Genomic DNA, 22949 nt, shown 5'->3' with positions numbered 1-22949 from the left:
GAAGACCACTCTTACCGCTTGGCACGAATCAAGAGTGTCTTCCTCCGATGGCGACCGAGGAGAAGAAAAACAAAGAAAGAGATTATAAACCGAACGTTTTCTTTTTTTTTCTTTTTTTTCTTTTTTTTTTTAAGGATTCGAAAATTAGATCGATCGTCTGAAGAAACTAGTTGTTATTTCTTCTAATCAAAAATCGATTTTGAATCGAATCGATCGGGACATTGCTCGTTACGATCGAACGGAATACTTTCGATCAGCAAAGAGTTTTAAAAGAAATTCGTATGAATTTTTCTAGGAATAGATATACATTCGAAAGTATAAAAGTATCCTTTATGTCCGAGAGAGTTTATCAAAGTTATTTTCTTCTCTTTTTACTGTGTAAAACGATATCGATGGATTACGATATTCGTAATTTCTATTTATGAGAAATCCGATTCTCCGTTGACTCTTCTCTCAGTATCAAAAAGTCTTTCCTTTTTTTTTTTATATATAATTTTCAGAAGAACGTATGTTAAATCTGTTAACGTTAATAATGCTAACGAGGTTAAATTTAGAAGAGAAACTTGAAAAATGTCGTAGAAATAAACGATCATATATATTTATCTATCTAACGATTAAGCTCGATTATCTCGATCTTTCTTTCGATCCTTTTCTTTTTCAAAAAAAAAGAAAAAGAAAGAAGAATCTTCTTCTAGAAATTATCGTAAAGTCGTCGTTCTCTACGTTCCCATCGAGAATATCAACTAGCGATGCCGTATTTTTCGTCCTACACGCGATTGGATTTCCCCTTGATTTCTCAACTTTTACCCTCGTGCGAAGCGCCGCGCGTTACCGAAGGAGCCCCACTTTTCACCACAGATTCTCACGATATCGTGCTCGGAAAGTAGCGAAAACGTGCTGGAGGATTTCTTCCCCCCTTTCGCGTCCCCTGTCTCTGGTTGGTACACTCGAGAGGATCGCCGGTCGGTTCGCTTTTGCACGGTTCGCCATGCACAGAGGATAAAACTGTCATCTCGAAAGTTGGCCTACTATCTCCTCGAACGCGATAATAGCACCACAGTCACGATCTCTCTCTTTCTCTTTCTCTCTTTCTCTCTCTCTCTCTCTCTCTCTCTCTCTCTCTTTCTCTCTCTTTCTACTTTCCACCCTCACCTTCTTTTTGCTTTTATCTCGATCAGATTTCTTATCGGGCGTTCTAATCGCTTTAACGAGTAAAGCTAAAACAAATTTAAGCAAACTCACGATATATATGTGTATGTGTATTCCTAGGTTTATTTTCTCATTGTAAGAGAAATATTATCTGTCTAATAACGATCGAACATAAATACGCAATATAAATCTATCGATTCTATTTTAATTTCATTTTATTCAACTAAAAGCGGAAAACGTTAATCACTAATGACAACGCACCGAAACATTATTCCTAGGATATGGTAAAGAGCCAAGATCAATTTATCACAAGTACAGCAGCCTCTCCTTAGATCAGACACATGCATGCGGTATTACGAGGACCAATCGCGATTCGAGCCGCACGACGCAGACTTTTCATATATTGTATCATGTGAATAAAATACGAAGTTAGATCAACTTGAAATGATTTTCATAGTCGGACATAGTCGTTATTTTAAATTAGCATCTAGATATAGTTTATAAAAGTTTTAACGTTCGAAAAAGTAACCTTTGCTAACTCGTTTTCCTTTAGAACACATATCTATTATATTACACTTATATCTATTTATCTATTACATTATATAGCAATATATTATATGTAAATATTAAATATTAGAGGGTAACGAAATATCCAAGATATTCAAGAACATTTGGGTAAAGATCAATAATCTCGTGGCTTACGCATTGCGTCTACTCATAGACAGTGTCGTCTCGTAACATTTGTATGTAGTAGTATCTATTCTCGAAATCAATAGTATTAGCTAATGAATCTTCTAATAAACATATAAAGTTAATACGTTCTTAGATTGTTAACGATACTGAAAACTATTGAGTTATCTACTTTAATCATATATATATATATATTATATTTTATGAATAATGATATAATCAATAGATCTTAGAAACGAGTTAATCTGTAAATATACGGTGTTCCGAATTCATGAAATTCCTTGGCTCCTTTCCTTCTTCCAATTTAATTTCAACGATCGAACTCTAATCATGTTCTACCGAGTGATTTATAACAAACCAACCTCGGGAATTTTACCTCTCTTACCTCGTCTCGTTGCGTCGTTATTTCTTTCTCTCTCTTTCTTTCTCTGTCTTTCTCCTTCTCTCTCTCTCTCTCTCTCTCTCTTTCTGCTTCTTCACCTGTTTTTCTCCTTCATTGCAATTGTGTAGAAGATCAGATGCAAATGCGTGCAGGTCGTGCCACGCTACACCTGCCGCGTATTCTGGACGAGCGCTACTATGTGCCTCTTCGTACGACCTTGACACGCTTGACTGAGAAGTACAGAAGAAGTCTCCGACCGTTGGGTACCAAATCGTAAGTTGGCACACGCAGAGCACTAGAAAGTAAAATACCTAAGAAGTATGTATGAGTAGATTTATAGAGAAAAAAAAAAAAACAAAGAAAGAGAAAAACCTAAACGAACTCTCCTATCAATAAAAACTACGATATTATTATTCTTGTTCTCCTTGTTCTTCATTTTGTTTTAACGAGTATCAGATATACGCTTGACTGTTAGAAAATATTATGTACCTTAGACGTATTTAAATTCGACGTTCGTTTAACTTTCGACGATGTAAATTTATTATAATGCGATCCTCACGTCGATGAGTTAGAAATATTCGCGGCTCATTAGGGTTCCTTGAGTCATTCGAAAGATTCCCGGGATATCTATCTACTTCGTATCGAGAAGAGACGATAGATTCTTTGGCTCGGTTCGAAATTTATGCAAGTAGCGTATCTGGGACGAGTGACCTGATTAGAGCGCATTATCTTGAATGTACTTATACGCCGGTGAACTCCAGCAGCACGGAAGTCACTCACGAGTTCTCAGAAAACGAATGTTTGAACATGCAAATTGAATTTCTTCCCCTCGAAAATTCACCAGCGAAAAGTTTTGACCGACCACGTTGCAAAAACTTGATGATGTACCCTGGCATGGGTGGTACGCGTTTAGGGGTGTCACAATCGATCCTTTTGGCTCAACCGTCGAAGGAAAGCCACCGCATTGGCGAAGCGCTTGCAAACGATACGCGTACGCGATGTTTAAACACCCTCCTACCCTTATCTTTTATTTTTTTTTTCTTAGTCTGTTCTTTTTATTACGAAAAAAAAAACAGAAAAAGAAAAGAAACATTTCACGAAACGACGTATTTAATAGATAAATTATAAAAGATAAAATACCACATGCAAGCTTCTACGTCGAAACGGAAACCGATAAATCAACGGACGAAGGACAAACGAGATTAATCACGTTCGGAATGCCAATCGTGATTGCCACTTAGCAGCGATGTAACATGGAATTCGATAAACTCTCGTCCCACCCTCTTACACGTCCATCGTCATTTTTCACGAAATCAATCGTATTACAGTCTTGTAATAGCTTCACGATGGAAATTACATTTACGACGTTACCGATCCTAATAACATTGAACGAAATAGAAACCTTTAACATCGATTATAAATTATCTTGAAAGTTTCCTATCGGTCGCACGATCATTAAGGGATAACATCGTGGTATCGCGAAAGAAAGCTTTGAGTGGCCATTCTGTAACGAATCGACGTCATTATCTTCATATGGCGCGTTAAAAGGATAAGTTAGTACTTCCTATATATATTACGGTATTTATATACACACACACACACACAAACACATACATATATATACATATATACATAGATTGCTACTCTTTTAGCCAATTTCCAATACCTACAAGGTTTCTTGAGAAGTACCCTCGAATCAAGAGTCATAAAGAAAGAAAAATAAAGAAATAAAACTTTTTGGCAGAAGAACATAAATTCTGACGCGGATACTTCCTCCCCTATTTTCTACCCCCTAGAAGACTTCGACAATTGTCAGGTGTTTACATAGGGGTACACGCGCTAACATCTAAAGCATAGACGCGCGACGCTAGAGTTTTTGCGTGGGGTGACCGAAGTCGGTTGTTTATGATAGTGGTGGTCGCTTAATAAGCTATGTTAGAGAGGGTGGCTGGCGCGAGTGCGGGTGCGCGACTGCATGCGCCGCTGCAGCGACGCCGTAGTACCGGCGCCCGCCGTCCTTCTACGCCTCGGCGCCACAGTCTCTCTCTCCGCATGTCCGGAGCCGGCTGAATCCTCCGCTCCTTATCGCCGCAGGTCCACCTACCGTCTCGTTACGTGTACAAAATGGTAAGTCGATCGACGTTATTTTCAAAGTGAACAAGGAAAACAAGGAAAAGAAAGGACGTTTTAAAATGTTTTTCAATAATCGTATTTTCTTGAGAAATTTCTTTTTTCATCAATTTTCAATATTCCGAGAGCACCGGCGATGTTATGTTCTACTCGTATACTCTCTCTCTCTCAGTCACTCTCTCAGTTTAAATCGGACGAGTAAATATTAAGAATTTTTGATCGCCGCGCGCGGAAATTACGTGTGTGAGTACGTTTTGAAAACTCACGGCTAATTTTCGTTATTTCTTCCTCCTCTTCCTTCTCCTTCTCCTCCTACTACTACTGACTGCTGCTGCTGCTCCTTCTACTACTCCTACTTCTTTCCCCATCCACTTATTTTCCGTACGACTTTGAAATAATCGGGTACGCTAGTTTGCCGCGATTTTTCTCAGCCAAATGGACGCCTTCGTGGACGGAAAATCTGGGTCAAGGAAAGAGCACCGTGTGACCACAGTACTACGCGCCTAAACGAACTCAAAGAAGCAACGTGCTCTTCCGTTTGACACTTCACGCGTTGCGTCGTTAACGACCGGAAGAGTGAATAGAGAGGAAAACCGTCTGACGTGTGTTCAACGTCAACGCGGCTCTTTATTTGGCCGCAAGATAGCAGCACCTCGCGGTTCTAATCCGTCGAGACGCTTTTTTTTTCTCTCCCTTTTTTTAAATATCAAAATTGTACGTGACTCCGTACGATTCTTTTCTCGAGTCATGCGGTTAACGTGCGAAAGTGTGTAATAAAAGAAGAATCCATTTTATAACGAGCTACGGATGGCAAGTTTCCAACATTAGATTCATTCATTTTCGCGTGGATTTTTCATCTTTAATTTTTTCTTTTTTTTTCTTTTTTTTTTTTTTTTTTTTTTTAAATGAAAGGATAAAAGAAAAAAAAAATAGTACGACATTTTGAAAGAACTAAGTACTTAGGAAAATCGTAATGAAAATGTTTCCTTTGTAAAAAGTAACTATTGTGAAATGATCGTAGTCACGAGAATCCCTGTATCGATCTGTTTTCCCTAACTCTCACATTCTAATTCGATTAGAAGAGTTCCACTATAATACATATATTTAGTATGTATAGTGCAAACCTTTAACGATGTTTCGTGACATTCCGCAATGATGAACTTCATCTTTCTACGTCATCTTATTTGAAAGATTATCGCAATAGTTTATTCGCATGTAACGCGAGCAGGTAACGGCGCAAGTATTCCCGTCGATTTCGAACGAAACCATTAACTTTCTAACACGAACTCAGAAAAGTTTCAAATCCCGGTAAGAACGTTCGAAAGAAAATTAAAATCGAACATTAAACGGTACAAAATTATTTAAAGTAACTACTTGCTACGCTTTAAAAATGCGACGGCGTTGTTTTCCGCGCTGACTCATGTCCTTGCCCTTCCACCAAAAACGAAAGCGAGATCTATACTCAGGGTCGCATTCTTTTCTGCAGAGTCCTGCGCACGAAGGCAAACACACCCACGAAATTAAATGCAGTTTATCCGACGATTAAATCCGATAAATTCCGAAGTTAATTAAGTATCGTTACGGGGACGCGTTAATACGCTTGTATCATTAACGAATTAACATTACTGATAAAATTCTTGTTTTACGTTTAAACTTGACGCTACGAGAAGAGATGTTGAAGAAAAGAAGAAAAAAGAAAATAAAAAATTTCTCGCAGGTGCTTGCGGATGCGACGCTGACGGATAATCATCACCGTCAGCGAGGATTCGCGACGAATGGCAATCCGGAAGGCATCACCGTTTGTAATCTGATAGACGGAGAGACTCTGACCTATAGTTTGGCCCTTATACGTGGTCGGACACCCTTGGCGTGTAATTATATCACCGTTCGGGCTCAAAAGAATGTGACATCGGAATGGCCAGTGGTTGGAGGCGAATTTCGCGCGTTAGTGGATCTCACGCGCGGATCCAACAAGCTGGAACTCGAGGCCGGCGGACACAAACGACGATTGACTCTTTTGCACGAACCAAGAACGACTAGATTACGAGTGACACCGGTATACGTTGTATGCGCGGGACACGATGGGTACTTTCAAGGTCCACGAAGAGAGGATAGATCACCGGAAAGCGCGGCAACAAGAATAGGTTTGGGTGCTAGACTCTTGCAAACTCTAACAGCAGAGAAACTGAGGGAAGCTGGGCACGGAAAGAAGACGTTTCAATTGGAACGCGATCTGGACGGTCCAGAGTGCTTGGTGATGCACAGTATGCTTCATGTGGACAGAGCACGAGCTATGTCGCAACGGGAATTATGGGAACTGATCGCACGCGAACTAATGACCGGTCCGTTAGCATCGAAGGACCGGAAATATTTAGCCTTCTTATCTTGCACGAGGTATCGCGGTGCGCCGAGTCCCCGTACTCACGAAGATACCTTAGCGAGAACGCAAGGTCATGCTGCTTTGGGTGGCGGTGGTTTAGCTCTTTTCGGTTCAGCTTGCTTGCATACGTGGCCTACCTGCATGGCTCAAGTATTGCCCCGATTTTTAGACACCACCGTCGTTGACACCGAACAATTGATGGATGACAGCAATTATCGAGGTACTCATGGTGGCTGTCTAGCGACTACTCTTGGATCGGTCTTACACGAGCTTGGGCACACGTTCGATCTCGGGCACACCAGGGAGGGTATTATGGGACGTGGTTTCGATTACGTCGATAGGGTCTTCGTTGGAGCGGCTGGAATCGATTTCAATCGAAATCCCATCAGGAGAGACCCCCAACACACGACTGTTGCTCTCAGTAGACCTCTCAGCGTCACGGTTACTGTACAAGAACCTGTATTGGCCAGTCCGCGGAGAGGCCGACTTTTATCCGAGACGTCCAGACCATCACCATCGGCGAACGCGAGACAACTTCCTGGCAGGTTATCCGCTCCAGCCAGTCCCGAACTGAACAGATCCTTCTCCAAAACTTTGAACGCTGCTGAACTACCCTCTCAACCGGATAGAACTTTTTGGGGACCTTCTTGCGCCGCTTTGCTCGCTTATCATCGATGGTTTAACACCGAAGTCGACAATCATTCCAACAGACGTCACAACGATATAGAGTACGATGGTAAAAGGTATGATTGATGAAAATCGAAAAATATCCATGTTTCTATTTAAACTTTGTATGATCGAAATTTTCTTTACCTATTGATTTCGCAGGAACGTCGCACGTTCTCGATACGGTGTTAGAGTGATCGAACTCAGAGAAACTTCTGGTGGTATGGTCGTTGGTTCTCGTCAATTTCCTGGTAATCGACCACCTTTAGAAGCATTGGTACCACCACCCCCACCTCACTGTCTGGCAGCTTTAACTCTAGTCGCTGAGGATTCCACGGGGAACATACTCAAACATGCGCTTCCAACTGCCTTCTGAAGGTCGTTGGAAATGTTACGACCGACCGAAACACCTTTCCTTGCCTTACAAGCCAAAGAGAATTAAAGAAAATTCTTGAACATACCCAGGATTCATTTTCAACCGCCGGTCGGTCCCGACAATGTGGTACCGCGACGAAAATGCTTCGTAGTTCAAGCAAGTTTTGTTCGCGGCTATTAGATACCTTGTTATTCTAATAATCTAATACGTACTTTACTCGAACACTTGTACTCTCGCGCTCTCTCTCTCTCTCTCTCTCTTTCTCTTTTTTAAATAACATAAGTTCTTTTTTATAGCACAAGAGTCTTCGATTCATGACAAACATAATATCGTACTGCCATCTCACTCGTTCATCATTTTCATCGCTTTCGAAGATATTCTCTCATCGTGTATTAAACGCGATACCTGAAAATATATTGTTCGTATATTAGAAGAGGTATTGGTTAATTGATAAAAAAAAGAGTGCTAAAATTGATGAATCTATATAATTATTTAATTTCTAAAATTACACCGATACTCGAAAACAATGTGCTTCTATAGTTTAATATAAAGAAAAAAGAAAAAAAAAAGAAAAATCAAAAAAAAAAGAAATAAAATAAAGAAAAAAAAATTACCTGTAACAAACTGGTCACGGATATTCTAATCGTATATTATTAGAAACCGGGGATTTTATACCATCGAAATAAAATTCCATTTCTAGTCGACCAATAAGGAAGGCATAGATCTCGTTCACATGCGATATATTTTATCTTCGTGTTTTTTAGTAAACAAAATATATAAGACACTTCAAAAAACTTGTTTCATTCGTTCATTTCGCCTGGAGTGTGTAAAAAGAAGAAAAGAAAAGCAAGTATCATTTTTCTCACAATATACAATATCTCACAAACCACATTCATAAAACGAAGAAATAAGTACGTATGCGTTAAAATGTAGTAACAACGTGTAATCTTTTAAATATTACGAAAAACACACAATAGTTGTATATTGTTACGTATATGTACAGTATTATTCCATAAATTATTTTAATAATATAGATTATATATAACCGGGTATGACAGATATACAGAGGACAATATCGTAACGCGGATTTCAACAGATTTAGAAAAGAAGCATACATTTGGTAAAAAAGATGAGAAAATACTTACGAAATACTTTAGACGAGAAACCCCATTTATCGATGAAGCATTAAGCTAGTCAGTAAGAATACAAAAAAAAAAAGAAAGAAAAAAGAAAATTTTATTATTTAAACGCTTCAAAAATAATGTAAGAAAAATTATATTTAATTATATCTAGATATTAAGCATGTGCTTTGGAGAATACGTATTAAAAAAAGTATTATGTTCCTATATTATTAATTATGATATTTATTCCCTTTCATCCATGTTACTTCTATCGGTATATAGATTGTTTTTAATCAAACTAAGTAGAACAATTTAAGAAGAATCATTCCGGAAATCATAAAGCAACATTAACAATAAGTGACAGTCGCCTCAACAGCTTGAAGAGAGGATTTGAATTCATAAAACGAACATTCTGTTCATTCAAATTGATAGAATAGTAATGAGTTATTAAACGAAAGATTTGTTCATAAAGAGTGTCTATCAGAATTGAATTTAAAATTTAATAAAAAATTTTACTAAATGAGAAGATTACTAAAAAATGTTTTTTTTTTTTCTTTTTTTTTTTTCCTTTTTTATATTTTATATTGTAGGCATTATCATTGTAAGCGCTACTCTTTTTCTTTTTACAATCTTATCGTCTTCTAGAAAGATTTCTAATAAGATTGATTTTATCACAGTTATTCAGAAACTTACCATCTAAAACACTTTTTATTGTTGAATAGTACTATATAACGATAGATGTAAGCCTAGCAACTTGTGTGTTGATTATCGTGATAGTATTTGACGTTAATTTTAACCGTATCATGGCACTTCCATCGGAGGAAACAGTTCCAAAAGTATTGATAAATATAAGACATTTTCCAGACATTGTTGATGGCAAAATATCTACGGAAAATTTTTTACATGCTTCTCGTGATGTTGTAGTAATAATAGGTAAATAATTACCCGTTTAAAAGTTGATAAAATGACATTTCATAAATTAAATATAAGTATAGAAACGAATTTTTTTTTATAATCTTTAAACATTGTAGATTTAACATTTCAGAAAAATTTGGAAAATTATTCGCACCAGTTAAACATGATATGGATGGCAACATAGAGGTTAATAAAATATATATTACAATATGAACTCATTTGAATGATATAAATTTATAGAGAAATTTTATGTTGTAGAAATTAAACAATAAGTATTCTCTGGACAAAGAAAAACACAAAACTTTGCAAGATATGATTTTATTGGAAATAGAAGAAGGTAAAACTATAATTGCTACCGAATCTTTGATATGGTTAAGAAGGTATATATAGAAATATGTTTAGTTATAATTTAATAGCTTTTTTGTGCTTTATAAATGTATAAATGTTTTAGAAGCTTGTATATGATTCTATTATTTTTTGAAAAAATAATTGAAGATCATAATACTGGTAAAGCAACAGATGATCTAGTAGCATTTTTAAAGGAAGCATATAAAATGTCTTTAGAACCATATCATGGTTGGATGATACAGCAGCTTTTTGGTGTAAGCATTGTATATATTTAGTTGCTTTGTTATTGTATATTATATATTTAAAAAAGAAGTAATTGATAATTATCGATCTTACGTTATCTCTTAATTATTTTAATAGTTGCTGTCACGCATGGTACCTACTCGTAAACAGCTTTTACAAACAATTGCAGATACAAAAGATTTTTCAGAAGCAATAATTTTACGGGATATGGAAATATTTTCAAAAAATCTAAGATTAAATATCGAAAATCTACAAATATTTTATGAAATACATGAACTTGAGAAGTATCTCTAACTACGACAATTATTTCTATGTAATCAACATGAAAATGTTTCAAGTGTTTATTTGTCTTGATCAAAATTGCCATATATATTTGATCACTCATATAACTTAAATTATTAATCTATATTGTTAATCTACAACTAACATATCAATATGTATAAATATGTATAATACACTAGTACTAATACTTGCAATATAAAATTATCTTATAAAAAATTTTATTTAAATTGTGCCAAATGATAAAATAGATATAAATATTAATTGAACGGAATATCACATTATTATTTTTAATTTAACCTATCTTCTATTCCATATAATTGAGCTATATAAAATCTTTTAGCATGATGATTGGCTGAATTCTTTAATGCTACAGTCCCTGAAATTATTTCTATACTAAGGAAAAATATCATTAAACTATTAACAATTCGTTCACTGAACTGAAGCATAGTTCTATTATCAAGAAGGAGAAATAATTCTAACGGAAATTGTATTAATGTGGATATAAGCCAAAAGCTTGCTAGTTCTGGAATCTAATATAACAAAATAATTATTAGATATGTTATATTTTCTTTTTATTATCTATTCAAAATTTTATTACCTTTTCAGCTAAATTACCATGGTATCCAAGGTATAATCTAGTACATTCTAATATCGAAATAAGTAAAAATATAGCAACTGTTATAAATTTATACACATCCGTTAATTGTAAATACTGTAATATAAAATGTAATCTGCATTAAAAATATATTTTTATTAACTTTCCAAATGTACTTACCTTGAAGTCCAAACTTATTATACTTATAAGAAACCAAATCGGCAAAAGCCACACGTTAAAGTATAAAGCCATTTGAAGCGGTAAACTAGACTGTATTTGATTACCTGCAAAATAAATATTAAAGAAATGAATTACAATAGTTTTTAAATAAATTTAATTGTCAAGATCACGTAAATCATTTTTTCTAAAACCTAAATTTTATGATAATATTAATATATCGAAATAAATTGTTGCAAAATTATTCCAAAATAACATAAAAAATATATATATATATAGACAAATATACCTATGTCATAAAATTCCTTTTTACGATCATGATATGCTAAACCAGGAAATATATGATCTGAAGCATTTACTACCGATGATTTCCACATTTATTTATCCGGACTAAGACAAATTTGTCAAATTTAATAAAGATTTTTATCTGTAGATATCTATAGAAATTTTATAATAAAGATTTTTAATAGTTATATTTTAATGTTAGTTCAAGTACAAATAAATTTGAATATGTACGACGCGAATCAAATTGTGAATATAGTAAATTGAGATCTGGACCACTTTGATCTTTTTGTTACTTCCGTTCTCTCATTGATTCTCCAATAGCGTTATGTCTATCAAATAATTGGTTGGTCAAAATTGATACAAAAAAGATAAATACTAATTCTCCATGTAGTATAAAAAAAGTAAGACGAAATACTTCTTCTAAAAACATAGCGAATATTAAATTTTTGTCCACAATTCAGAATAAAATCCCTTTCTGTTTTTTATTGGTTTCTATATCATACACGTTACCAATAGTTTAATAGATTATGGCACTAACTCTTCGAAAAGAGAATTTGATTAAAATTTTTATGATATATTATAAAAATATATCTCAGAATTTATTTAAAACTATACAAATATCGAATATAACAAAATAAAAATTTGTAAACGTCTATTGCCTTGAAATTAATTAGTTAAGCGTATTGAATGATATTTGTACGTACTTACCTTACTCGATAATAAATAAATGACAGTAAATATTGAAATGAAGACGCACGATGCGCACACGTTATGCGCATATCAATCTTTTGTTTTTCTGTATTCAACAATGTAAAATTTTATATATAAAATGTAAATATATTAAATCTGTGTATACATGTATGTATACATGTATATATATATATATGTATTATGCATATACGTATGTGTGTATATATACGTATGTAATTCTGACAAGTTCTGATATGTTTTAATATAAAAGCTTAGCAACAAATTTTAATTCGGTCATAGAAACCTAGATGGCGCAGTAATACATCGATATGAAACCTACCGCGAATGAGTCATGCTTTCGTATTAGTGATACTTCAAAGATTCTGCGGAACATTGTTTCTTTGTGTATTATATCATCGTTCTATTTGTTTATATAGGATATATATATTCGTGATTAACAAGTTAAAACATTTTTTTTTATTTTTCGATGTAATATTTAATATTCAATGATTTCAGAATATATATTTTACAATGAATTCAGAACATCGTAGAAGGATTGATTTATATTGTGATATCATAGTACCTAAACTGAATATAATGAAATTATGGCCTAAGTTACTAGAGAATGGGATTTTTAACATTGATGATATTAATATATCTACATGGAAAGTAAATATTATAATTAATTTGTTGGCTTCTTTGTTTATTAAATTCTTTTATTAACTATTTAAAAAAATAATTATTAAAGACGTTCAACTAAAAGTACGCTTGTTATATTTATTGATCATTCACAGAGAAACTTTGACAAAGAAGAAACTGTTAAAAGTATTTGGTTAACAATTAAAACTAGAGGACCTTTTGCATTTCAAAATCTGCTTTTGAGTTTACAACAAAGTGATCATGAAGAATTAGCAGAAATGTTAGATAAACGGTCAGATGAAAATACAGAAATAAATGACAATTATTTTTCTCGTATCAAGGATACTGCAGAACCTCTACAAATCAAAGTGAGAAAAGCAAAAGAATTTTCAAGTGGTCCGATTAACAGTATCATTAAAACTTATAGAATGAGAAGTAATCCTCGTGGATTGGTTTTAATCATTACAAATATTGATTATAATCCTAATATACAAAAACCTAGAAAGTCAGCAATACACGATGAAATAAATCTTCAAAAATTGTTTGAAGAAATGGGATTTTCTGTTGAAACATATAGCAATTTGACAGGACAGGTATAGTAATAAATAATAATTACCAAAAATATTACAAGAAAGAGACAGAGAAAGAAAGTAATAAAAAGTAGTATAATAATATTAAAATAATATATTTTAGCATTATTTATAACTAAATATTTATAGAATTTATGTTTTATTTATTATATTTATATAAATTCATAATTTGATTTTTTCTGTTTATGTAGTTATGAATTTCTTTAGCTAAAATTGAAATAAAATTAACCTATTTTACAGCAAATTATGGATCGTGTTAAAACATTTTCACAGCGTAAAGATTTACAAAATGTTGACTCGTGCTTTGTAATTATTAGTAGTCATGGTAAAAAAGGAGAAGAGAATTACACAGAAATAGAAGGTGTAGATCATTACTATGAACGTAAATATACAAAAGTCTTTTGTTCAGATATCATAGACTGTTTCACATCAGAAGCTTGTCCTTACTTAGCAGAAAAGCCAAAAGTATTTATTTTTCAATTATGTCGGTACGTATGTCTAACAATAAAAATATTTTATTTAGAAGATTATTAAAATAATAATAAATCTTGATATATTATATATATCTAAAATGGCATAAAATTATGTTACTGAGAGAATCTTTTTTAGAGGTGACAAAAGACAAACCATTACACATATACCTGAACAGGTAACGGATTCATCTGACAATCATACAGTTATGAACAATCCTAGATACATTCTTAGAGAAAAACCAACTAGAAATTATTCTGATTTCTTAATTGCATATGCTACATTACCAGGATATGTTGCCTTTCGAAATAATATAACTGGTAGTTGGTTTATACAAATATTTTGTGAGGTTTTTATGAATTATGCTCATGACCATCATCTGTGTGATTTATTAAAATTAGTAAGTATTAAATATCGAAATAATTAATATATATATATATATATATATATATATATATATATATATATATATGTAATCTAAATATAAATAAGTTACGAAAAACTTATATCAATTCATAGGTCGATTCAAGGCTGAAAAATGTGACACATTCTGGTGGTTGTCAAACAGTAGTGGTTGAAACGAAGGGTTTTCATAAATACTGTTTCCTCAATCCTGGCTTTTTTGGAAATGAAAAAAAGCAATAATAATTAAAAATTAATAACAATATATTTTAATGTTAAGTTGTAATAAACATAACAGAGAAATTATTTAAATAATGTTATCTGTAACAAACATATATATTTTATACGGATTTGTGATATAATGCAAAAAAAAAATAAATAAATACTTTATATCTATGAAAAAGTGCTATCAATATTTCCAAAGTCAATTCATCTTATTATTAGAAGTTAAAATCACGCGTGAATAATCAGACGTTTTTATTTACATATTTGTTTCATTCAATGATAACATGTAACTATTACGTCCTTATGCATGACGAATTCCCGATTATAATTTTAATAAAGAAACTTTGTTACGATGTTTTATACGACTTAACGTACAGTGAATAAAATCGAACGGGCAAATTGGCATATCGGTAGTTAGGCATAGAATCAAATCAACATGAACACACATCCTCTTAAAATGGCACACACGTTGATTTATAATATACGTTTTCTTTTCGCAATAATTCCAATGATATTGTTAAATTATGATCGTTATTATATTATATCAAATATAGTTTCGAATATTTTTATTAGAATATTGAAGATTATAATGAAATTAATTTTTATTCAGTATGAATTTTTGATTATTAATTTATTTCAATATAGATAATCAATAAGATATTTATACATGAAACACTACATTGAAAAGCAAGATTGTAAAGTACAATAAAATGAAATGCTTATTAAACCGTTAAATTTTGTTACCGTACGCTTCAACCGAAGGCGTGATTTCAAAGACGTAGTCACAATGTAAAATTCAAATAAGTTGCTTGCAGTGATCGATTCGGAGCGGTACTTTTCAATATGTGGAATTTTTTCTCTTCGTTTATTTTTGTACCCGTGATTTTTTCTATTATTTGCTTACCTAATAACGTAAAATTACTTCCAAATCATGATCGTCGGAATACGATAAGGCGAAGTTTAAAATCAAATATGACTCAAACATCTATTAGTTATAAACGTGAGTAATATGGGATATATATATATATGTGTGTGTAAAATTATAAAATAAATTTTAATTATTTTTTAAGTTGATACTTGGTCAAAATATGACAATCCTGAGGAAGGTATGCATCATGAAGGAGATATTCAAATATTAAATACTCGAAAAACAATCACATCATTTAAAAAATTATTATGGCCAAATGGAATAGTATATTATACTATAGATGAAGCTATTGGTAAATTAATTTTGTATATAGCTATTATTATTTATTTATAATTTATATGAATTAAATAATTTTTTTTCCTATTTAATAGACATAATTTTGAGGATATTTGTATTTTATTATAGAAAACAGTCCGCAACAATTTTCTGTTCTGCAAAAAGCAATGATGATACTAATGGAAAAAACGTGTATTCAATTCCAGCGAATTTATCCAAATGAAAACGGACAATATTCAGTTGAAAGTTGGGTTAACATCGTAGGAAACAAAAGTGGATGTTATTCTGATTTAGGACGTAATTTATTTGGTGGTCCGAGTGTTCTAAATTTAAATGTAAATTTATGTTTTGATATAATAGGTCATGCTCTTCATGAAATGTTACATACATTAGGTGCTTATCATGAACATATGAGACCAGATCGTGATCAACACATTTATATATTGTGGGAAAACATTAGAGAAGGTAATTACCATTATAATAACTCTAGCATTGATTTTAATTTATAGATATTGTAAACAATAGAAAATATCTGATATTTTCATTAGATGAGTATATATTTATATTTTATTTCTTTTCTATTCCCAGGAACTAAATTTAATTTTAAACTGTTAAATACTAATACAGTAACTGATTATGGATTACCATATGATTATGATAGTATAATGCATTATTCAATGACAGCTTTTTCTAAAAGCAAATCCTTAGCAACAATAATACCCAAGGTACATACACACATATATATTTTTTTACATTACTATTTTTTCCTTCTATATTTCTATGAACTATTTTCATATAGATAAATGGCATGGAAATTGGTCAAAGAGATAGACTATCTTATTATGATGTTAAAAAATTATTAATAACATATAAATGCAGTGCGATATATTACTATAAGAATGAAAGACTGTATAAAGGCGAATATGATAGAACTGAAGTTGAATCTTCAAATCAAATGAATAATATAAGTGAAATACATGAAATAACAAATATTACAAACTCTGTTACAGAAGTAGGACTAATTATAAATCCTGCAACCTACCACGCATAAAATATTAAATAGAAGAGATAATATAAGCCTATTTACTAATCATTCACAATCAAAATATCACTCAGAAAGTGCAGAATATAATTCTATGCATCTAAACTTTACCATTGTAAATCATCCAATCCATAATTTTTATTGTTATGAATAATTTTTTAAAGGTATAAAAAAATTAGGAATATTTTCTGAGTATTGTATAATAATTTTAATGAATTTTAATTTAATATTCTACACAAATGGATAATACACTTTTTCTTAAGTGTAATTCTTAAATGAATTATTATAAATAAATTACGTGATACATATTATTATAAATACCTATCGATCTTTTGTGTAATATGAATCCTTTGTTCTAATATCTCTATATTTCGAATGACCTCTTTCTTGTGATGATCTATCATAATATCGAGATTTATGTTTTTTCTTTATGTGACTATCTTTTGATTTATGTTTATGTTTTTTATGTGATTTATAATCTCTAGAACGAGATCGGTGCCTATGTTCACTTCGTTTATTCTTTTTTGGTTTTTCCTTTGAATCTGATAAACGTTTCTCATATTTCTTATACTTTATAGATTCAGAGTAATTTTTATTTATCGTACTTTCTTGCCGGCGATCATATATCGTATTTATACGTTGACCATTCTTTTCATTCTGAGAGAAGTGAGTGGATGCTGATGGCTTTTCATAACGATTAGTTACAATTAATTTCTGTTTATCTGAATATGTATTTAAGTCTTGTTCAGAACTATATGCACTTCTTGTTACAGCAGCATCTTTTTGTTCTAAAATATATTCTGTATATATCTCCATTTGCTGATTTATAACTTCTCTAAGAATTTCTATATGAGATTTTTTATTAGTGTGCACACCTCTATGCTTGGCTCTACGCCTTTTTAGATTGCGTTCTTGTACAAGCATTTCCAAAAGAGACATTTCTTTATTATCTTTATCTTGTGGTTTTCTAAAAGAATGATACAAAAGACTTTAATACAAATAATAAAATAAAAATGTTTATATTCGTTGCTTTATGAAACTTACGGTTTATTTATATCAGCAATATCATGACCTATATCAGGTTTAACGGTATGAGCAATCACATATTCGTACAGTGCCTTCCTCTCATCGCTAGTAAAATCTGAGGTGAGTCTGTCAGATGTATGTGGAATTAATCGTTGACCCAAACCTGGTATAAGTGTCAAGAAAAATTATATAGAAGATAACTGTGATCAATTAAAGAGTATAACAATATTACTTTATACAAGATAAAGAATAATTAATCGAACTGATAGTAATTAAATTATTTTAATAATGGAAAGTATGATCTATTATCGATATATGTACATTCAGCAAAGGATATGAAAAAGGATATATATTGAGTCCGTGCCAAGTATAACATTCATAATCTTCTGGAAAAGATCAAACGATTTAAGATACAAAAAAGCATTGATTTCTGTTTACTTGATCTAGGACCAACCTGTTTTCATTTCTGGATTTTGTTCTTTTGCGTGTCGTAAGATTTCATCTTGTAATTCTTCGTCTATAACATATAATACATAGAATCGTTAATATACGATTATATTTCAATTGGAACATAATCGATATTGTACATAATCAGAAATTCTATTACACTAACCCAACTGGATACTCGATGGAGCATTTGGTGGTAAAGCTGATTCTGGAAATGGAATGTTGAATTTTCCATAACCTTCTGCTTTCCATTGACAGGCAGGTAGATGTGTGTCGAGACATTCTTCTGTAATGCGATGTGATGGATCGTATGGACACGTTAAGAAATTTTTATTCTATACAAAAACAATGATCGATTTATATTACTCTTATCCTGGAAATAAATCACAATCGAATAATCGCTATTTCACATACATCACATGATATACTTTCTACTGTCCATCCTAAAGTAGAGGTTATATTGGCGATTTCTTGACTGATATTTTTGTTGAAATCGTTTAATTCCAGTAACTGTTTTTCTCTCTCATCCAACGTAGTTCTCAACATTATTATAAATTATTTTAATTCTACGAATATAGTTAAAGTACCAGACCGAAAAACATAATTTAAATTGACTAACTCAATCTGATGTGAACCTATATAATACTTCCCTTATAGAGGGCGTTATTCTTATTCGTTTGTATTCGTAATTCAAATGTTTTATTTCAGTAGTTTTATAAAGCGTTCGAACGTTCAAATCGTTTCGTTAGTTTTTCATATCGTTTTACTTCTTATTCGTATAAAATTGTTAAATCATACGGCGAAAAATTAATAAAAGAATTAATCTTAATCGGTATATATTTATTAAGAAACCTTAGAGGAATTATAAAAGTACGTGAAAATAATAATCTAATTATGTGTTATTTGAAGGTTACATAATATTTCGGGAACTCAGAAGCCATTGGAAGGTAATTTACGCATATATCGAAAGATATCATATTACACTTAATACGATTTATCAAGCTTTGTGATATAATATATAATGATTAAAATGAAATAATGTCTATCTAATGTTTTATTGCTTTCACCAGATCGATGTGATAAACAAGAAATACATGTATAACGCAACGATCTTCGAGCAAAAACATCAAAATAAACGTAAGTACCAAAAATTACGAGTTTTCCAAATAGTTCGAAGACGAGCAATCGTATTTCTTTAATTTAAATAAATATTCTTAAGTAGATTGGCTTAAAGGTTTGAATAGCTTATTATTAATGGTTCATTTTTTGATCGAATCATTCCAAGTTTGTCAATCAAATACTTGAGATTTTCGAGAGTTTCGAATATGATTTTTATAACCTTGAATTGGAATTCGGAGATAATCGAAAGTGCATTTGCGATCGTGGAAATATGGGCGTTGAATAGAAGGTTAGAATAGTTTATGATTTTCGTTATTATTATTTTCGAATATTTAACGTTGCGACGAAATAATTTTTTTGTTAGTAACACGACGAACGTATAGCGTAAACGTTTCTCACTCGGTGTAAATTCGAAAATAATTTTAATAATCGCATGCATTTTAATAATTGCGTGAAAATTGTGGATTTACTTACCCGACGTTGGTTTAATCAACAGCGTGGACTAAGACGAACTATTTGTAGTTTGTTTACAAGTCGAGTCTATTTAATTTTCTTTCGATACTGGCGATGATATTGTTGCTATCCAGTTCTCAGAAATTTCTTGAAAAACATTAGAAACGAAGTAAATATGTTTGGTTTGGTTTTCGTATATTTCCTTCCATATTATTCGACTTAGATAGTTCTGTGTTAGACGTCCATGAAGAAGCATTCACGATCCCGTTAACGCGTGTGAATTTATTTTTCTTAAAATTATATTCCTCTTGCATCGTAAATTTCAGTGTTAGATTCGATTAGGAATAATCAAAAATACGTATACGCTGCGTTAGTTTTAATAAGAAGCGGCCAATCAACGTATTTGTTATAAGAATCTGATTGATAAAAGCTGGATTTTTTTTTAAGAGAGTAAGAGTTTAATTTAACTTTAACTTCGTTAGCGATTATTAAAGTATAATATATCTTAAGAAAACGAAAGAAAATAAAATAAAACGAATCACTTATCGTTACACAAAACGTTGGAATGGATTGTGCGCTGCGAGCAGATCGTTGATTGTGATTATTAAATTCAAGGGAATATATGAGTATGTACTCGTTCGTGGTAAACAGAAAAATTCGAGTGACTCGCCATGATCAATAAAACACATTTAATTACGAGTTTGAACTGTAAGAAAGTTTTTTTGGAGACCAGACACTAACAAATGGTAATCTTCAAAAAATTCAAGATGGCTGTCTCCATCGATTGTACATAAATTTGTTACTAACGTGAGACCATGCATTATGTTATACAAATTCGAGTCATCGAGTTCGATCACTTAGTTTTTCGATCTTTCATCGATCTGATCGCAAATGAGTGATCTATAGTATGCAACGAGTCTTAAATCAAACTTTTTAGTTCGATGCTGTTACACGTCGGAGCTCTTTTAGACGAACTAAACTCACCCTCGTTTTACTTAGCACAGGTAAGATACATTTTTAGACATTTAGTGGAGGGGATTTAGTGGCGAGGAGAGCGAATGATTAGACGACGATTGGTTAGCTAACGCATTGCCTTGATTCTTCAGTTTACTTTCTCCTAAGATCGGTGGTCTTGTGTATGTCTGCGTGTGTGTGTGTGTATTTTTTTTTTATGGATTTATCGCCTATTTAAACGCCTAAGAATTTCTAAGAAATTCCTAATCCACGATTTTCGAAGAATAAATGATCGTAAAAACTGTTCCGAACAATAGTTTTCTTATTTCTCTCGTACATGAGTATATAAGTAATCTATTACACGTTTTTATATTAGCGAAGTTTGTGCTTTTTAAATGAATATTTTTACGTATCGTATCGTTTGCTTGTACTTCGTGTTTATACGTGTTTTACGTTTGTGATATAAACATTTATTTTTTTCAAATGAATATCTTCTTACAGTTCGAATAGATTCTTTTCTTTTGCTTGTCTTCTTTTTTTACATATATTACATTATTTAAAACAAACAAACTCGTAAAGAATCGAGAGTCCGAAAAGCGGGACCTACCTGTATTAAAACTATATCTTCCGCTCTAAACACAAATAAAGCGATGAGCGGATAAAACGATAGAGCGTTCTATCTTTTCTGATAGTATACAGTGCATTGGATATGCGCAGCTTTGGATGTCACGATGATTTATCGGGCCGGAAACGAATTCATGTCCAATTATACGACCAACGAATATCGCGCACAGATCGGTGCGCTCGCTTTGCCATTTATTTTCGCGAATTGTTCAATATACACCGCCATGGTTTGCTAAAGTTTTTTGTGCAACGATCGCGTGTAATCGTTTTTTTTGTGTTCTTTTTTTTTAATTTTTTTTTTATTTTTTGGTTTCTTTTTTTCTTCTTTTTTTTTCTATATAACAGGTCGCCGATAAAATTTCACGATTTGCACCACTGATTGACAATCATACGGTATTCTACTCGGTCGGCGGACTCGACAGTTCTAGTGTGAATTTTTTTTATTTCGACGAGTGTCAGAAAAATTTTTTTTCTACGATCGAAGTTTCGTTTCCATTGACTCTTAGCCTCTTCTATTCGATATTAAGCTTTTATGAAAGTTGTTTCGAACGTTCAATCGTTTCGATCTAGATGGGTTTTCCACACCTAACCTTAATTAGGCTCGTACTATTCGACGAGTCATATCTGCTGAGAACTACAAATAATTATTATTGTCACGTCGGACGTGCATCATTCGGAAAACCGGTTAATCCGGTTAACGCGAAGCCTCCCGGCGATCGAGAGGCGCTCTCGGTAAAAGGCCATCGCGATAAACATGTCCAATTTTTACTTAAGTTACCCGCAGCGCTCTTGGATTAAGTTCGCTTCGTACGTTACATCGCGAATGATTTTATTTAAGGTCCCTCACGGTCGTTTCTCAAAGTGTTCTCTCACGCGTTTCTCCGTTATTAAAAATGAGACAAAATGATGCTCGATGTCGAGCCGGTAGGATTTGTCGATCATCGAGGTTCTTTTCGTTCCAACTAACAAGGTACCTCTTTTTTGGCTTTATTATGAGCAAAAGCGATCGGTAAAATCGAGAAGTCGATGGCGAAGTTAACGAGTTTGCAGAAAGTTTATATATCTATATTGTCGACGTCTTAAATATAGGTACATATATATACACACCTATATATAGATAGGGATAATCGTATATACGTCATAAGTATATATACCACATATATACAATATATGTATATATATATATATATATATATATATATATATATATACATACATACAAATACATACGTAAATACATAAGTCACGCTGGCAAGGGTAAGAAAGACCGAGAACACGATAAGCTTCTCCGACTTAACTAGTTAACGATAAAAAAAGCGAAAAG

The 22949-nt window shown here is 32.4% G+C and overlaps 6 protein-coding genes and 2 long non-coding RNA genes across 11 annotated transcripts in view; 5 read left to right on the top strand and 3 right to left on the bottom strand.

Moving 5' to 3' along the window:
- Positions 1-573: 573 nt before the first annotated feature.
- On the bottom strand, positions 574-4913 carry LOC127071631 (uncharacterized). Its single transcript, XR_007785157.1, has 2 exons — positions 4618-4913; positions 574-2516 (listed from the first exon to the last, which is right to left on the bottom strand). It is a non-coding gene; the product is annotated as an uncharacterized LOC127071631 (long non-coding RNA).
- LOC127071614 (uncharacterized) lies at positions 4231-9119 on the top strand. 2 transcript variants are annotated; one of them, XM_051011116.1, is made up of 3 exons: positions 4231-4348; positions 6069-7474; positions 7560-9119. In XM_051011116.1, the coding sequence occupies exons 1-3, from the start codon at positions 4346-4348 to the stop codon at positions 7771-7773; spliced, it is 1623 nt and encodes a 540-aa protein (XP_050867073.1). In that variant the 5' UTR covers positions 4231-4345; the 3' UTR covers positions 7774-9119. The 2 variants fall into 2 exon arrangements, with proteins under 2 accessions (XP_050867073.1, XP_050867072.1); XM_051011115.1 differs by lacking the exon at positions 4231-4348 and adding an exon at positions 5020-5161.
- A 431-nt stretch (positions 9120-9550) lies between these two features.
- Positions 9551-10943, top strand: LOC127071626 (pleckstrin homology domain-containing family A member 8). 3 transcript variants are annotated; one of them, XM_051011135.1, is made up of 5 exons: positions 9551-9827; positions 9940-9995; positions 10068-10189; positions 10264-10411; positions 10518-10943. In XM_051011135.1, the coding sequence occupies exons 1-5, from the start codon at positions 9698-9700 to the stop codon at positions 10692-10694; spliced, it is 633 nt and encodes a 210-aa protein (XP_050867092.1). In that variant the 5' UTR covers positions 9551-9697; the 3' UTR covers positions 10695-10943. The 3 variants fall into 3 exon arrangements, with proteins under 3 accessions (XP_050867092.1, XP_050867093.1, XP_050867091.1); XM_051011136.1 differs by having other exon boundaries at positions 9552-9827; positions 10261-10411; positions 10570-10936; XM_051011134.1 differs by having other exon boundaries at positions 9557-9827; positions 10261-10411; positions 10518-10923.
- A 26-nt stretch (positions 10944-10969) lies between these two features.
- On the bottom strand, positions 10970-12123 carry LOC127071629 (transmembrane protein 17B-like). Its single transcript, XM_051011141.1, has 5 exons — positions 11971-12123; positions 11744-11891; positions 11458-11561; positions 11281-11394; positions 10970-11212 (listed from the first exon to the last, which is right to left on the bottom strand). The coding sequence occupies exons 2-5, from the start codon at positions 11829-11831 to the stop codon at positions 10970-10972; spliced, it is 549 nt and encodes a 182-aa protein (XP_050867098.1). The 5' UTR covers positions 11832-11891; positions 11971-12123.
- A 643-nt stretch (positions 12124-12766) lies between these two features.
- LOC127071616 (caspase Dronc-like) lies at positions 12767-16112 on the top strand. Its single transcript, XM_051011118.1, has 6 exons — positions 12767-12834; positions 12946-13098; positions 13224-13661; positions 13899-14146; positions 14268-14529; positions 14649-16112. The coding sequence occupies exons 1-6, from the start codon at positions 12775-12777 to the stop codon at positions 14772-14774; spliced, it is 1287 nt and encodes a 428-aa protein (XP_050867075.1). The 5' UTR covers positions 12767-12774; the 3' UTR covers positions 14775-16112.
- LOC127071621 (astacin-like metalloprotease toxin 1) lies at positions 15600-17042 on the top strand. The gene is made up of 5 exons (XM_051011125.1): positions 15600-15756; positions 15827-15976; positions 16090-16425; positions 16549-16685; positions 16760-17042. Exons 1-5 carry the CDS (start codon positions 15600-15602, stop codon positions 17009-17011), a joined length of 1032 nt encoding a protein of 343 aa, XP_050867082.1. The 3' UTR covers positions 17012-17042.
- A 144-nt stretch (positions 17043-17186) lies between these two features.
- Positions 17187-19141, bottom strand: LOC127071618 (U11/U12 small nuclear ribonucleoprotein 48 kDa protein-like). Its single transcript, XM_051011122.1, has 5 exons — positions 18890-19141; positions 18642-18810; positions 18483-18545; positions 18047-18191; positions 17187-17969 (listed from the first exon to the last, which is right to left on the bottom strand). The coding sequence occupies exons 1-5, from the start codon at positions 19019-19021 to the stop codon at positions 17324-17326; spliced, it is 1155 nt and encodes a 384-aa protein (XP_050867079.1). The 5' UTR covers positions 19022-19141; the 3' UTR covers positions 17187-17323.
- Positions 19142-19207: 66 nt separating this feature from the next.
- Positions 19208-22949, top strand: part of LOC127071634 (uncharacterized) — a 103631-nt gene continuing 99889 nt past the window's right edge. Inside the window, exons 1-2 of the long non-coding RNA XR_007785161.1 lie at positions 19208-19422; positions 19546-19612. This is a non-coding gene — a long non-coding RNA (uncharacterized LOC127071634). The remainder of the gene's footprint in view (positions 19423-19545; positions 19613-22949) is intronic.

Source organism: Vespula vulgaris, chromosome 22 (genome assembly GCF_905475345.1).
Source record: "Vespula vulgaris chromosome 22, iyVesVulg1.1, whole genome shotgun sequence".
NCBI lineage: Eukaryota > Metazoa > Arthropoda > Insecta > Hymenoptera > Vespidae > Vespula > Vespula vulgaris.
The sequence above is the reverse complement of the archived record's forward strand: the minus strand, read 5'-3'. Positions and strand labels throughout refer to the sequence as shown.

What these genes read in the sequence shown, in the direction of transcription:
- LOC127071616 (XM_051011118.1), top strand. Translation starts at nt 12,775, where the DNA reads ATGAGTCATGCTTTCGTATTAGTGATACTTCAAAGATTCTGCGGAACA. An exon ending in GCGGAACATTGTTTCTTTGT is followed by an intron (nt 12,835 to 12,945) that starts GTATTATATCAT and finishes CAATGATTTCAG; the next exon opens with AATATATATTTTACAATGAA. An exon ending in ATAGCAATTTGACAGGACAG is followed by an intron (nt 13,662 to 13,898) that starts GTATAGTAATAA and finishes CCTATTTTACAG; the next exon opens with CAAATTATGGATCGTGTTAA.
- LOC127071621 (XM_051011125.1), top strand. Translation starts at nt 15,600, where the DNA reads ATGTGGAATTTTTTCTCTTCGTTTATTTTTGTACCCGTGATTTTTTCT. An exon ending in AACATCTATTAGTTATAAAC is followed by an intron (nt 15,757 to 15,826) that starts GTGAGTAATATG and finishes TTATTTTTTAAG; the next exon opens with TTGATACTTGGTCAAAATAT. An exon ending in GTGGGAAAACATTAGAGAAG is followed by an intron (nt 16,426 to 16,548) that starts GTAATTACCATT and finishes TTCTATTCCCAG; the next exon opens with GAACTAAATTTAATTTTAAA.
- LOC127071618 (XM_051011122.1), bottom strand. Translation starts at nt 19,021, where the DNA reads ATGTTGAGAACTACGTTGGATGAGAGAGAAAAACAGTTACTGGAATTA. An exon ending in TCCATCGAGTATCCAGTTGG is followed by an intron (nt 18,546 to 18,641) that starts GTTAGTGTAATA and finishes TATATGTTATAG; the next exon opens with ACGAAGAATTACAAGATGAA. An exon ending in AAATCCAGAAATGAAAACAG is followed by an intron (nt 18,192 to 18,482) that starts GTTGGTCCTAGA and finishes CACTTATACCAG; the next exon opens with GTTTGGGTCAACGATTAATT.
- LOC127071629 (XM_051011141.1), bottom strand. Translation starts at nt 11,831, where the DNA reads ATGTGGAAATCATCGGTAGTAAATGCTTCAGATCATATATTTCCTGGT. An exon ending in AAAGGAATTTTATGACATAG is followed by an intron (nt 11,562 to 11,743) that starts GTATATTTGTCT and finishes TTTATTTTGCAG; the next exon opens with GTAATCAAATACAGTCTAGT. An exon ending in TAATAAGTTTGGACTTCAAG is followed by an intron (nt 11,395 to 11,457) that starts GTAAGTACATTT and finishes TTTATATTACAG; the next exon opens with TATTTACAATTAACGGATGT.
- LOC127071614 (XM_051011116.1), top strand. An exon ending in ATAGAGTACGATGGTAAAAG is followed by an intron (nt 7,475 to 7,559) that starts GTATGATTGATG and finishes TTGATTTCGCAG; the next exon opens with GAACGTCGCACGTTCTCGAT.
- LOC127071626 (XM_051011134.1), top strand. Translation starts at nt 9,698, where the DNA reads ATGGCACTTCCATCGGAGGAAACAGTTCCAAAAGTATTGATAAATATA. An exon ending in ATATGGATGGCAACATAGAG is followed by an intron (nt 9,996 to 10,067) that starts GTTAATAAAATA and finishes TTTATGTTGTAG; the next exon opens with AAATTAAACAATAAGTATTC. An exon ending in TCTTTGATATGGTTAAGAAG is followed by an intron (nt 10,190 to 10,260) that starts GTATATATAGAA and finishes TAAATGTTTTAG; the next exon opens with AAGCTTGTATATGATTCTAT.